At 39.9% G+C, this 15,913-nt stretch overlaps 1 protein-coding gene across 3 annotated transcripts in view; it reads right to left on the bottom strand.

Moving 5' to 3' along the window:
• The window catches only part of GASK1B (golgi associated kinase 1B), a 53,771-nt gene that overhangs the window by 20,289 nt on the left and 17,569 nt on the right, over positions 1-15,913 (bottom strand). For all 3 annotated transcript variants that reach the window (XM_028152462.2, XM_008144513.3, XM_028152463.2), the window contains exon 3: positions 13,134-13,348. In XM_028152462.2, coding sequence (XP_028008263.2) covers positions 13,134-13,348 — 215 coding nt within the window. The remainder of the gene's footprint in view (positions 1-13,133; positions 13,349-15,913) is intronic.

The following is a 15,913-nucleotide window of genomic DNA, read 5'->3' on the forward strand; positions in this document are numbered from 1 at the left end:
GCCCAGCCTGCGCCTTCTTGTAGTCGAGGACCCTTCACGGGATGTTCGTAGGGGGATCAGGCCTAAGCCGGCAGTTGGACATCCCTCTCGCAATCCAGGATCCCTCGCTACGTACCACCCACCTGCTCGCTGCTCCTTAGCGCTGCCCCGTAGGCGGGAGAGGCTCCCGCCATCACCCCTGCACTCGCCAGCTGTGAGCCTGGCTTCTGGCTGAGCAGCGCTCCCCCTGTGGGAGTGCACTGACCACCAGGAGGCAGCTCCTACATTGAGCATCTGCTCCCTGGTGGTCAGTGAACATCATAGTGACCGGTCATTCTGGTCATTCAGCCGTAATGGTCGCTTAGGCTTTTATTATATAGATTGTCAGTTTCCTAATTTCCCCAATATTTTGAGAAGGCTTAACTTCTCAGTAAGAAGGTACAATCTAGCAGGTCAGTTTCTTTAGGGAGGATTTTACAGAATACCTAGATTAGACTCTCCTTGGAAGGGAGGATTTTGAAGGAGCCAGTGTAAGTGGATGTACTTTATAAACAGTGACAGTGGAATTGGTTGTGTGGATCAGCCAAGAGGACGTCTGGGAAGGAATTGCTCTGAGAAATAAAAGGACAATAGTTCTTAGGCATGGAAATGATGGATTCAAGAGCCACGTCACAAAATATCAAATGATGACTAATGCCCATAGATTGATTGGGAATTGCCTAGATATAATACAGATATCCCTCAATTCAAGTTTGTTGAATTTAACTAAATCCCATAATCAGTATCCTGTATGCTTATAATTCTTAATTGTGTTTATAAAGTAAAATAAAAGTACTAAACTATGCTAACAGGAAAAATAGAACAAATTATTATAAACCAAACTATTTAAATAAAACAACGATGAAGATAAGCAAAGCCTTTTATATGATGCTAAAGTGGCCAAAAGCAATAAATAAATGCTCTATGGTATTTGTCACATTAAGATTCTGGTTTCAATCTAAGGAAAATTTCTTGGCTGCTGCTTTATAGACTTATGTTCTCAGGAATAGACCTCCATAATATCCACCTCCACTACACCCTTATTACTGGAGTCATAAAATCACAGTCAGTCTGGCTAGAACCTGCCCCTCTCTGTTAAAATGTGAGTAATTGTTAAAAATAAGAGACAGATGAATATCAAATAATATCACTTATAAGTGGACTCTACTGAGCATAAACTGATGAACAAAATAGGTCCAGAGATGTGGAGGCATGGGACAGACTGCAGACTGACAAATATCAGAGAGGAAGGGGGGAGACAGAAAGAGATTGACCAAAGAAATCATATATATATATATATATATATATATATATATATATATATATATATGTATATATATATATAATCCTCTCTAATAAAATGGTAATATGCAAATTAAACATCACTCAGCTACATAAGCCATGCCCACCAGCCAAGCCACGCCCACCAGCCAATCAGGGCGAGTATGCAAATTAACCCCAATCCAAGATGGCTACAGCCACAGAGAGCAAGGTTTCCCAGGTAACAGAGCAAGCCAAGCTTTCCATAGCCATTGCAAGCCTAAGCCTCCACTCAAGCTACAAAGTTTCAATTATAGAAGGTAAACAAATTCAAACAAATGGCGGCAGAATGGAGCTTGAGAGAGCAGGCCAGGGTTGCCCCGGCAACAGGGGAAGCAAAGCTTTCCGCACACCCTGGCCAGGCTCACCCGCTTAAGGCTACAAAGTTTCAATTGTACAAGGTGAATTAACTGCCACAGAAATGGCTGCTGCCCCAGAGGGAGCAGCAGGCTTGGCTCCTCTCCAGGCTACAAAGTTTCAATTGTAGAAGGAAAATAAATTCCAGATACCAGGGCCTCCGCTTGGGTTGCCAGGGGGCATGGCCGGCCTGCAAACCACCACAGGCCCCTCGCTCAGGCCGCCCCATGCCCCAAGGGAACCCCACCCTGATCCAGGACACCCTTCAGGGCAAACCAGCTGGCCCCCACCCCTGCACCAGGCCTCTATCCTCTCTAATAAAAGAGTAATATACAGATTGATCATCACTGCAACACACAATATAGCTGCCCCCATGTGGTCAAAGATCCTGCCCCCATGTGGACACAAGATGGCCACTACAAGATGGCCAGCAGAGGAGAGCAGTTGGGAGGCACCCGGCCTGCAAGGGAGGGCAGTGGTGAGGGACCAGGCCTTCAAGGGAGTGCAGTTGTGAGGGACCAGGCCTGCAAGGGAGGGCAGTTGTGAGGGACCAGGCCTGCAAGGGAGAGCAGTTGAGAGGGACCAGGCTTGCAAGGGAGGGCAGTTGGAGGTGATCAACCCTACAGGAGAAGGCAGTTAGGGGTGACCAGGCTGGCAGAGGAGGGAAGTTGGGGGCAAACAGGCTGGCAGGGGAGCAGTTAAGCATCAACCAGGCTGGCAGAGGAGTGGTTAGGGGGTGATCAGGCTGGCAGGCAGAAGCGGTTAGGGGCAATCAGGAAGGCAGGCAGGCAAGCAGTTGGGAGCCAACAGTCCTGGATTGTGAGAGGGATGTCCGACTGCCCGTTTAGGCCCGATCCCACCAGGATCGGGCCTAAACGGGCAGTCGGACATCCCTCCAGGAGTCCCAGATTGGAGAGGGTACAGGCTGGGCTGAGGGACAACCCCCCACCGTGCACGAATTTCATGCACCAGGCTTCTAGTATATATATATATATATATATATATATATATATATATATATATGCATAACCAATGAACACAGACAATAGTATAGTAAAGGCCTGGGGTGGAGAAGGGGCTGGGAGGAGGAGGAGTAGAGGAGGGAGGAATTAAATGATGTCTGTAATACTATCAACAATAAAATAATTTCTTTAAAAACAGGAGAAACATGTTACATAAAAAATGTTATGTGATCAACTGCATTTAGAATATGTATGTTTTTAAAAAGTGCAAACATCTACTTATTATGCATGTAAAATGATTTTTAAATTGGCTGAGAAGATGTATACTAATCTCATGAGAGTGCTAGCCTCAGGGGATAAAATGCAGGAGGAGCACATGAAGAGAGGGTCAAAGGGGACTTTAACTTATTTTTAATGTATTTATATCTTTAAAGTAAATACTGAAAGCAAATATGCAAAAGAAATAATGACAGGATAATTCTAGAATGTGGAAACATGATATTTGTTATGTTAGTTTTTGTTCTTTGGGATTTTATTTTTAACATCTCCATGAAGGGTATGGAAACCTTGAGGAACAGAATCTGAGAATAAAATCCCAACTAGCTTCCCAAATCCTGTAGGCCAAGAACCCTGCAGTTAACAAACATCTCCTCCATCCATCTATGCAAAAATGACTGCCACTCACCTCAACCTGACTTAAATGGCAATGCCATGGAAACTGCCTTGCACGATCTCATGTTTTCCTACAGCACAAATGTTATAATGAGCAGCTCTGCCATATAGAAAATTCAAAAAAGACCTACATGATCACTACCACTAAAGGCCTGCAGTATTTAAGATGTAAAAAAAAAACCATAGGTATGTATACATATAAATACAATGAACTCAAATTCTTATACATGGAGTGGTTCTAGCTAGATGATAACTGGCTGATCTGTTGAGTATTTGCCTTAGTCCATTTGGCTGCTCTAACAAAATGCCACTCACTGAGTAGCTTATAAACAACAAACATGTACGCCTCACAGTTCTGGTGGCTGGAAGTCTGAGATCAGGGAGCAGCAGAGGCTGGCTCTAGTGATTCCCTCTTCTGGGTTGTAGGCTTCCCACTGTGTCCTCACATGGGGAAGAGACTAGGGAGTTTTGTTGGGCCGTTTTCATAAAGGCGCTAAGCCCCCTCATGAGGGCTCTGTCCTCATGACTTCATCAACTCCCAAAGGTCCACCTCCTAATATTATCAACGTCATATATTAGGAGTAGACATGTGAATTGGGGGGTCAGAGGGAACAGGCATTTAGACCATAGCAGCCAGGTACCATGATAAGTACGTCAAGTGCATTATTTTATGTTATTCTCAGGACAAATTTCCAAGGGAAGTAAAATCACTTCTATTTAAATAATAAGGAAGTTAAATATTACAGAGCTGACTATTAAAGAAGCTGAGATTTGAATCTGGTTCTGCTTTACATAAACACTGTTCTATGACATTATTCTATCAAACTTAATGTACTAAAAACTTGTAGAATTTTTTTTAAATGATACTAGAAGCTCAGAGGAGAAAGGGAGCTTAATCTTTTAAAGTTACTCCCAGAAGGCTTTGTAGGAAGGGGATCAGAGCTGAACTCTGAGGGATGGGCAGGTGTATAAAAGATAAGAAGGAATAGGAGCAATGTTCCGGTGGAACTAGTAAGTAGGGCATGTTGAACTGACAGTGAATAGATCAAACTACAACACACACACACACACACACACACACACACACACACACACACACACTCCTGTTAACAAACACACATATCTCCTTAGGTATTTGTTAACTGCAGGGTTCCCAGCCTATGGTACACAAATACAGTACAAGTGAATCATGACAGATGAGAATGAAAAGCAAGTTAGAAGGTCAGGTCATGGTGTTTCTTAAAAGTTATGCTGACTTTTTTTCTATATAAACTGTACCACTAGATAACCACATGTTAACATAAACTACGCCACTATATAGATAGACAAGAGAGGGAGGGAAATCACTCTTTAAAAACAGTATTCTAACTAATAAGTGAGGAAGTAATGACAGAACTAGAATATCACTATTTTTCAGTGCCTAGTGAATTCATGGATCAACATCAGTGATGAGAGAGAATCATTGATTGGCTGCCTCCTGCACACCCCCCACTGGAAATCGAGCCTGCAACCTGGGCATGTGACCTTGACCAGAATCAAACCCAGGACCCTTCAGTCTGCAGGCTGATGCTCTATCCACCTAGCCAAACCAGCTAGGGCTATGATGATTTATTTTAAAATAAAATCAAAAATTAAAATTCTATAATAACATAATTAAATAAGTCAAATCATTTTAGAACTATTATGATAGCCCAAATTCTTCTTTAATAAGAATAGTATTATTTTAGCCATTTCATTTCTATCCATTTTTCTGCAAAAATCTGTTTTTTTTTTATTCAGAAGCAAATCTGTATGCTTCTTTTACATCACTTCCCCTGTCTCTACACATCTAAATATATAAAAAATTAATGATATTGGGGGTATCTACTAAACACCAAGTTTTCTGGCCAATTTGCTCATGTATTGCAAGCAGAAAAATAAAACTGTAGTGTCACAACATAATTGGAAAGTCTTCTATGGCCTCTTTAAATAAGATATGCCCTATATTGTAGCATCATTAATACTGAAAATAATTTATCTTAGTTCCATATATGTATAGGAACACTTTTGATTATCATTTATGACAAAGGGTAAACTTCGTTTATACAATTAAAATTCTGTAGTAACCATAATACATTTCAGTGCTTAGCACAGATATACCTGTGAAGATAGGAGTTTATCATTTCTAATGCCTAAAAGGACATACTTCCCATGTCCTCTACCTTAGTGAGTATCTGTAATCAAGTGAACACTATGATTCTCATCATAAAAAAGGTGAAGACTTTTTCAGTAAACCACAAAAAAACACACACAGAAATATATTATTCTCTACTAGCAAACCTTCTGAACCTTGGCAGACTTTACTCCCTAAATCCCAGCCAATTCTGCATGCCAATCAATATTGCCAAAGCTAATCTCAGGCTTTCTTTGCTACTCAAAGCCAAGACTGTATCTAACTACATCATCCTTCATTGTTTGCTAGCAAATGAACAACAACAACAAAAAAAGATATCATTTGCTTGCCTGGACACTACCAATAAATAATGGTTAGAGACTCTTTAGATTGGCATTGTACTAATTCTGCAAAACAATACAACTGACCCAAACTATTTGAAATCCCCATGTCTGGTCCCCTGGATTGATATGCCTCCTGGCAGAGCACCTGTGAGTGATTTTCCTCACTGACCTCTGAAAGTTGGAGGGGAGGCACTTGATCACTAAGTAGGTATAAGAGGGGGGAATACTTGGAAGATCCGTGTAATCTATCATGGTGGCCACAGTTGGAATCCTTCTTTACTTAGCATATAGAATATTCCTGCATAAATAAATATTCTTTTATTGAAAACTAATATTTCCTCTTGTTTAGATTACAGTTAGTTGGAATTTTTACTTTATTATGCATTATGTGGAAAAAATTATACACAATAAAAAGTGGGAGACGATAGTTCAAAGATGAACACCTATTAATATAATTCATTATATTCAGTAATCAAATCATTCGAGTTAAAAGAGTTAAGTGAAGAGAGACAACTGTAGGGGGAAAGCCATACCAGCGCATAGTTGCTTGTTGAGTTTATGAACATAAGTTTATTACTCACAGCCATCTGAGAGAAAAAAATACCTTCATGGAACAGGAAGTTTCCATAAGCATCATTTTCCCCACTCGGAATGTTTTCACACTTCAGCCCTTTGTTAGATCCGTGTCTCTGAAACTCTTCCTGACTCTTGTATTCACCTGATTTCTATACTAAATGTCACATTCTCAGTCCATATTTTCTTACCTCCAATTCCACAAAAACAAATATCATCCTATTTGTTTCTATAGGATGTTAAACTTAACTGTAACATCTGATATACTCTGCTATGATTATCTGTCTTTTTAATTAGATTTCATAAATCCTGGGGGCAGGGATATGATCTCATCCATCTCTTTATCACCAACACTAATCCTCAAGTGTCTGGAACAGAGAAGAGCTCAAAAAACATCTGTCAAATCAAAGTGAAAAGAAGTATGTGTAACTCATCTTGTTGATGGTGGAAGCAAACATCTCCTAAGATACATCTCTGTTGTCCCTTACTGTCTCATCAAATAGTTCTTATAAAATGTTAAGCACAGTAAGAACTCCATTAAATAGTAAAAATATTACTTTTTTTAATTCATTTGAGTTTTCACTTTCTAAAGTTATACTTCTCTTCCTTTAACAAACTTTCTTATTGTAAGTACACTTTTATGTCTTTCACCTTCAAGGTTTTTAATGTGACATTTTGTATTTAATGTTTTAATGTAACTAGGTAGTTTTCTTTGATAAAAAAAAATATGCCCTGAGAAACTATGACATTTTCAGACATTCTGATACTAATTGAAAGTTTCCAAAGTTGAATAAGTCAGGGACTGCCTTTGAGAGATTCGTGGCTTATTAAAAAAGACAGACTAGTCAAAAATATTTAAAAATTAATGTTCAAGATCTATAATATAAGTATGAAAGTACATAAGAGTAGAAAATAAAATGATTTGGGAATGATACAATTTAATGAATAAAAATAATAATGAAATACTTTATTTAATTCTTACAATGATATTTACATCTATTACTTCTGGATGATCAATTTCCTAATTAATATGTAATATTCACTGAGCAACTACTGTGTACCAGGCATGTTCTAAATCCTTTCTGTGTATAAAAGTATTGAATCCTCTCAATAGCCCTCTACACAAACAACATTATTATTCCTAACTTTACAAATGAGGAAACTGAGGTAGAGAGGGGTTAAGTATCTTCTCAATGTTAAAAATTAGTATTGGCAGCTGGGATTCAAATTTAGCAGGCTGGCTCCAGAACCTCAGTTCTTAACCATTACACGAACTATCTCTGACATCAAATTTCTACATCTTAATCTTTTCCGATTATTTTTAATATACTCTTTTGAATGAAATTTGACCAAACCTTGGAAACTCAAATGATCTCTAGAATACTATTCTTTTGTCATCCTAATGGAGTGAATTTTTGTCTACAAAGTCATACCCCCACGCTTCATGTATAAAAGGTTGCTTGTGTCTCTATCACATTTTACAGACACAGTAAAATGGCATAGCCTTTGTGAATACAGATTTGTTAATTGGGTAAAACAAAAAGAATGTTGTGTACAGAAAATCAACAACTGGGTTCTGTATTCTCTCTCGCCCTTCTATAGCATCATGAAACAAGTAACTTTAGTTTGCTTCATGCATAGCTTTTCTAAGATTGTTCATAAAATCCATTCAATACACTCCATCCCAAACACCATTTAAATAAAGCACATATCAAATATAAAATAAAAATCTCAGTGAAATTAATGAAAATAATTGCTATATAAAAGATAACTACTTACTATGGTACTCATGAAAAAGGGACTAAGTTTGTTTATTCATTTATTTGCTCAGTAAACATCTATATAAACAGTGTATAGTGGTAAATATAAGAATTAAAAATATCAACTAAGATATGATTTATTAAAAATGTAAAATTTCACCCAGTTGGTGTTGTTCAGTGGTTGAGCATCGATCAACCCATGAACCCAGAGGTCACAGGTTCGATTCCTGGTCAAGACACATGCCTGGGTTGCAGGCTCAATCTCCAGTGCGGGGGCATGCATTCAATGATGTTTCTGTCTATTCCTCTCCCTTCTCTCTCTAAAAATCAATAAAAACATATTTTTTAAAAATGTAAAATTTCTCTAGAACAAAATCTACTATGAGTAAAGTCAAAAGTAAGAAAAATTATTTGAGACATGTAGGAATGGATGAAGGCAAATTTTCATGATATAAATACAAAATGTGTTTATAAATCAATAAGAAAATGTTATGGAATGCAATATAAAAGGGCAATGGTTTGAATACACAATTCACAAAAAAAGAAATACAAATAAACAATATTTGAAAATATGTACATCCTCAATCTCATTCATAATGAAAGAACTAGAAATAAACAAGACCCCCCACTACCCTCCAAAATAAGCCAAAATATTAATTAGTTTTTCACTTCCAAAAATTGGCAAGAAAGGGGGAAACAGGCACCCTAGTACTTTCCTTGGGAAATTGTAAAATGCTGCAATATCTAAAGGAAATTAGCCTTTTCTCTGTTGCACAGTAGGAAGCAAATAGATATTAGATAAATGAAAAAAAAAAAGTAAGTCCACTCTCACAGATGCTGTCCTCATACATATAATTTGATATACTTTTGTAAATGTAAGCAAATTAATTAACAATCAAATTAATTTCTGACATTCAGATTCAGTGCTTTGTAACCAGAGCCAAAATTAGGAACTTCAATCTTGGTATCATTACTTGAACAGGTTCAGTAAAGTCTTGCAGAGATCTCATCCTCATAGATTTATCAAGACTGAGAAAGTTCCCAGCCCCCTCCCCCTTCTCCAGGCAGAAGAAACAAGAGGGTAGACTACAAAAAGAACTGACCTATCAATAGAATCAGTTCCTGATGCCCAATATCTCAAGCCAAAGGTGACTCTTGGTCATAGAGTATGAGTGGATTGGAGGGAGTCATCCAGGTAATAAATGATAAAACCTATAACAGAAGCTATACCTAAAAGGTAGATTTGGGTGATACCAAAGATATCACTGTATGGATGTGCAGGTATTTATTGTAAAGCATCTAGGTGACTCCCAAATTTTTGACTTAGAAAATCGGATGATGATGCCCCATAAAATGAATTGAAAGAAGCATTGTTCACAAGTTTGTCTCTTAACCCAGAACTCCTGAGTTTGACTCCAACCTGTTGCATGCCAACTATGTGACCCTGCCCAAGTTACTTCATTTTTCTTTGCCTAGATTTCCTTAACTCTAAAATAAGAATAATAAGTGTCTACTTCATAGGGTTACATGGGGATTAAATAAATTAATATCTTAGTGCTTAGTATCAAGTGCCCAGGATAGCGCCAGGAATATAGCAAGTGTTATATGTTTGTTAGATTATTAATAGTGTTAGTTTAAGGATTTGAAATATTTATCTTTGTTGAAAATTCACAATAACAACTCATGCGCCCATATTTGTCCTCAGGGCCACAATGAACACAATGGTGACAAAGGCGGTGGTGCCCTCAGAAGGAGACTGTGGCGCAGCTGGAATCCGTTCTTGCTCAGTCAGGGTAATGAACGGAGAGCTACAAAGTGAACCCACATTTTGTGAAAACAGCTCTCTTTGTCCATGTGCTATTGTATCTCTTATAGGCAGAATGTACCACTACTCCCCCAATAACTGTTTCAGACAAATAGTATACTTAGGATGCTCTAAATATCACGTGAATATTGCCAATCCCTCCTCAATTTTTGCCCTCTCCTCTCTATCATTTTCAGCCTACAGCCCTACTCAAACTCTTCCTCCTTCACTAGCTATTTTATGGCAAAGTGCTCTCTCTCTTTTGACCTCGTAACAATGAGAACTTATATTATTTCAGCCAGCCATTCTTACATGAATCTATCTTTTTGTTTTATACACCACATTTTCAAACTAAATATTTTTTTAAAAATCAAACTTGAGGTGGGCAATGAGGATACAATCTTATACTGCTTTGTTACCCCTGTGGTTATTTTCTGTAGTATAATGCCCAGTAGATGTCGCATAAATATATATTCATTGGTTGAAATATAGTTGTAGCTTTCCTCAATGATAAAGACAGAGGTAGGATGAGATTTAATTGAAGATTCAAGAATTAAGACAAATATCACTAGAGACAACTTCTAAAAGGGTTTGCCCTCTAGTCAGTATAGATTAGTTCTTATGTTCACTAGCTACAAACCTCACGGTCATTCCTTTCTCGTAGACTGTACTACCAGGTTCATAGGTTTCCTCTCCATCCTCCTCCTAGTCATCATCCTTAGAGCTTCAACATCTATGCTGACCACTCTCCACATATCTGGCCTCATACTGAGTACCTTACCTACTTAACCCTAGAAATCTTCATTCATTCTCCACTTGTTTGCTAATACATTTTTATCACACCAACTTTTTTTTATATTAACCTAACAATAACTTGGCAGTTGTTTTACAATAATGTTTTAAAATATGAAATCTAGAGTTATTCAAACTTGCTGAAACGTCTATTCGGGAACTTACTAGCTATATAATACAGAACAAGTCAGGTAACTGTTGAGAGACAATTCTCCATGGCATTTCTGTACATCTTATAGCAGGTTCAGCTCTGTGCTATCTCTACAAGGATGTTGGTACAGCAAACAGCCTTGGAAGATACAAAGAGTATCTCCTTCTAGTATGGAAGGCAGATTTGTTTTCTGACCAAGATAATAAAGACACTGTTTCCTTTTGTGACAAATGTTAAGCAGATTTGCTAGCAGCCTCTTATAAGATTGAAGGATTCCTAAATTTAGAGTTCTCAGCAATGACACAACTCCACTATATGCAGCATTCAACAGGGTCACTCTGTATCACCCCAATGGGACTTGAGGGGCAAAGGACCATGACGCTTTTGCCAGCTGTCATGAGTAATGAGGTCATTTGTGTCTAGCTCGGGAGTCTTTTGTTTCTGCTAGCATCTATGAACTTGTGGCTGGCAAAGTTCTTAGCTTGTGAGAAGGGTAAGATCTCAGGCCTGTCACAGTTCTTGATAATAACTTCTTTATGCCTCAGCTTCCCCTACCTGTAGAATGGAGAGGGTGTTTTAGAACCAGCCTGAGCCTCGAGCTGGACTGTTCAACAGTATTTGGTGACTTACTGTCTCCTTGCCAAACCAAAGTTCATGTTTTCCAGCTCAGCTCTCGCTGGTGGCTCTGTGGCATTGACACCATAAATCATTCTCTCCTCCTTGAAAGTTTCCAATTCCTAGTCTGTGAGTCTGAATTAAACTTGTTTTCTTCCTACATTTCTCTCTCTCTTTAAAAAAGAGATTGTTCATAAAATCCATTCAATTCACTCCATCGCAAACATCATTTAAATAAATGGTGGAATTTATTTAAATTCTCCCAAACTGACTGAGCAGACAGCAAAGACCTGAATAAAAGCTTGATGTTCAAAAAAAAAAAAAGAATATACAGGGTGGAGCAATAGTAGGTTCACAGTTATGAGTATGCAAAACACAAGAGTTTATCCTTTTTATTACTTATTAATTATTGTATTATTTTCCACACAAACAACGATAAACCTACTTTTTCCCCATCCTGTATAAAATTCTAAAGGCTTTTAAGTTGGAAGCAGACATCTGAGGAATCTATCTGCCATCCTGAAAAGTCACACACACACACACAAAAGGAGAATGTTTTGCAAATGTCCTAAGACAGTCCTAAATTTCCACAAAATACTCATTAACAATACAGCAACAGAAATCCAAGTTTGTTTTTATTAGAGGAAGGAAAAAGCAGAAATCAGAATGAGGGGGTGGACGGAGTCAAAGGGTCTTTATGAAAAGGAGTTAAGAGTTATGAGAAACCTAGAAAATGTTGAGTCACTCAATTATGTAGATGGCCAATATTAGTTATTCTCTGATATTTAATCTCAATTAAATATTTGCAAAAAAATTACTGTAAAGAAAACAAGGGAAATGATGGTTGTAAGCTATGTGGCCAAATGACCATGAAACACAGGGAGGAATGATGGAAAGAAGACAAACTTTTACCATCAACAGATCCCAGGGAATCCCAGCTCCAGCTTTCAGTAGTTTTAAGAATTTGTGATGTAGTACTTTCAACAATAAAGATTTTTAAAAATTTTCAAATTGCCTGGCTGGCATGGCTCAGTGGTTGAACATCGACCTATGAACCAGGAGGTCATGGTTTGATTCCCAATCAGGGCAAATGCCTGGGTTGCAGGCTTGACCCCCAGTGTGGGGTGTGCAGGGGGCAACCAATCAACGATTCTCTCTCATCATTGATGTTTCTGTCTCTTCTCCCTTCCTCTCTGAAATCAAAACATATATAATTTTTTTATCTTAAAATTTTAAAAAGGAACTGGCATTCGTTACTTAACTTCACCAAACTTCTATTTATTCACTTCCCAAATGGGGTAAGACTATCCACCTTGAAGAATTATTGATGGGTTACCTCAATAAACTGTATCTATGGTAAGTATAACTATTGCAAGATTGAAACACTGAAGAATTGCTTCTTCAGAAATTAATAAAAGAGCTGAGGGACATTTCTAAATATTTCCCTAAAGACATGAAAGTGTATCATGAAGTACTATACTTGCCAAATATAGCAATAGAGAACTTCAACTCTGGTTTTACAAAAACTCAAGGTGCAGAAAATTCCTTCGTGTCAGACTTGTCTAACTCAGCGCTAGTCTTAGAAAACCACTTACTTGATTTGATGAACGTACCTGTAACAGGAAATCAAAGAGGGCCATCTTGGACCACTCGTGGTGATGCACTGCAGTACAGCCCCACTCGGGTCTGGGTGCGCGGCCATTCTGCCAGCACTTCTGCTTTAGCAGCTGCTGGTAAGCTCCCCAGGTGAGCTTCACAGAAGAGTGGGTCTCGTTACTTGTTGGAGATAAAGATGGATCCCAGAGAATAACAGGACAGGGGCGGCCATCTAGGGAATTAAAAAACAACATGTTTTTAGCATGCGATTGCTGAGTGAGTGAGTGAGTGTGTCCTTGGGCAGTCATACACTGTCACAGCTTCATGCTCTCACCTGTCAAATGCCAGAGTGTGATTAGATGATATGTTATGATCCCTTGATCTTCTGAGGCTTTAATATTCTTTACCCCTATGATGCTTCCTGAGAGAAGTTTTATAAAATGGAAGGTATTGGTAGACAATAAGAATTTTTTTTTTAAATGCAATACTTTAAAGATGTGGCATTAGTTGGCCACTAACCACCAATAAGAACGTCCTCTGGTTAATGTGGTTTTATTCCACATCTAAAAGTAGGCACCACAAAAAAAGGAAAGAATCCAGACACGTATAATTGTCTATTCAGTGTCTGAATGGAACTGCTTTCTATTTGTAATAACAACTGTCTGATTTTCTGAGGCTGCTTTATGATGTCAGGAAGAAAAAGAATTTTCAGAAGTCGAAAATTTAAAAGTGAAAATGTATGGTTCACAACCGTCGCCACAGTCTCCAAAGAAAAAGAAGCAAGAGTGTCTTTTTTCTTTTTTGATAGAAGCATCAGTGCTCTTGGTAATAGATCATTTACTCACATGCAACCTCACAAAGTGTATTTAAGCAAATGTCATTTCTTCAACTGCCTCGGTATAGGTAATTTTTAAAAAAATCTGTCACTTGAATTGTTTTTGCCTCACTTCGGATAGTTTTAAAATTTTATTGCTAAAACTGCATCAAAATGACAAGCCTGACTGAAGTCACCATAAACAGTGAAGACCATGATGGGTTCCACTGGAAGACACTTCAACCTCAGAACCAATGACATCACTCCCAGGCCCCTGTTTCTGCTAAATAAAGTCACTAAGAGAAGACATGGAGCAGCTTTGCTTATAACTCAGACATCAGAATGACGCTCATGGGGGAAAGAAACAAAAAACTAAGTCACAAAGATGTGAAGAAAAACAAACAAACACTTAACTCACTCTTAACAGGCCTGAACAATAGAAGCCTCTGAAATTATGACTGAAATGTCTAGACACATCACAGGGATTTTTAAAAGCCATCTTACCTTATAATAGACAAATATGCAAATTGACCGCACCTTCGCTACGCCCAAGCCACGCCCAAGCCACGCCCATCAACCACGCCCACCAGGAAACCGTTGCAGGGACGCTGGGGTGCAGCGGAGCCCAAGGCCCTGAAAGCCAACCGGGGCTTTCCGGGCCTTGGGCGCCAGCCGGGTCCCTGCGATCGGGTCGCAGGGACCCGGCTGGGGTGCAGGGGAGCCCAAGGCCCGGAAAGCCGCCCGGGGCTTTCCGGGCCTTGGGCACCAGCCGGGTGCCTGCTCCGATCGCAGGGACCCGGCTGGGGTGCGGGGGAGCCCAAGGCCCGGAAAGCCGCCCGGGGCTTTCCGGGCCTTGGGCGCCATCCGGGTCCCTGCGACCCGATCGCAGGAGCGAGCCAACCTGGGGGTTCAGCTCGCTCCTGCGATGGGGTTGCAGGGACGCTGGGTGCAGCCGAGCCCCAGGCCACCGCCCAGTGCCAAGCCGGGACCCTGAAAGAAGGTAGAAGGCGGTGGCCACAGCCAAGGCCTGGGTCCCCGGTGCCGGCATAAAACTGGTGCAGGCAGCCAGGTGAATGAAGGTCTATTGCACGAATCTTCGTGCAAACGGGCTACTAGTCTATAATAATAAAAGCATAATATGCTAATTAGACCGGACAGCTGAACGACCTTCCAAACAAAGCCACAGTGGCAGGGGCCAAGGCAGAGACAGTTAGGGGTGATTAGGCAGGCAGGCAGAGTGGTTAAGGAGCGATCAGGCAGGCAGGCAGAATGGTTAGGGGGCAATCAGGCAGGCAGGCAGAGTAGTTAGGGGGAGATCAGGTAGGCAGGCAGAATGGTTAGGGGGCAATCAGGCAGGCAGGCAGAATGGTTAGGGGACGATCAGGCAGGCAGGCAGAGTGGTTAGGGGCAATCAGGCAGGCAGGCAAGCGAGTGGTTAAGAGCCAGCGAGTGGTTAATTGCGAGAGTGATGTCCACCTGCCAGTTGAGGCCCAGGATCAGGTTTAAACTGGCAGGCAGACATCCCCCAAAGGGTCCCGAATTGTGAGAGGGTACAAGCTGGGCTGAGGGCCCCCCTTACCCCCACCCTCACCCTCACTCCCCCACCCCCATGCACCAGGCCTCTAGTTTAAAATAACCTAAGAGTTTCTCAAAGTATAACTGGTTTCCTTTTTGTTAAAGACTTTTGTTTTCCCTCCTTGCTTGCCTGCTTCTTGCTGAGTATTTATCACCGGTCTGAAATGCAGGAATTCATCATCTTCTCTAACCACTCCTGAATTTGGGGTTACACTGACCTCAATAATTTTAACAGCATTCACTTAATCATTCTAATCACCTGTATTCTAGTTTTGTTCAAAAGAAGAAAATCTTTCTCCTCTTAGCCTTGAAATTTAGGCCAGGGCATGTGAAAAGTCCTTTAGATTGTGGAAAATATGCCATGGTCATTGACATCCAATTTAAGAAAAAAAACAGAGAGAAAGAGAA

The sequence above is a fragment of the Eptesicus fuscus genome, chromosome 6 (genome assembly GCF_027574615.1).
Source record: "Eptesicus fuscus isolate TK198812 chromosome 6, DD_ASM_mEF_20220401, whole genome shotgun sequence".
Classification (NCBI taxonomy): domain Eukaryota; kingdom Metazoa; phylum Chordata; class Mammalia; order Chiroptera; family Vespertilionidae; genus Eptesicus; species Eptesicus fuscus.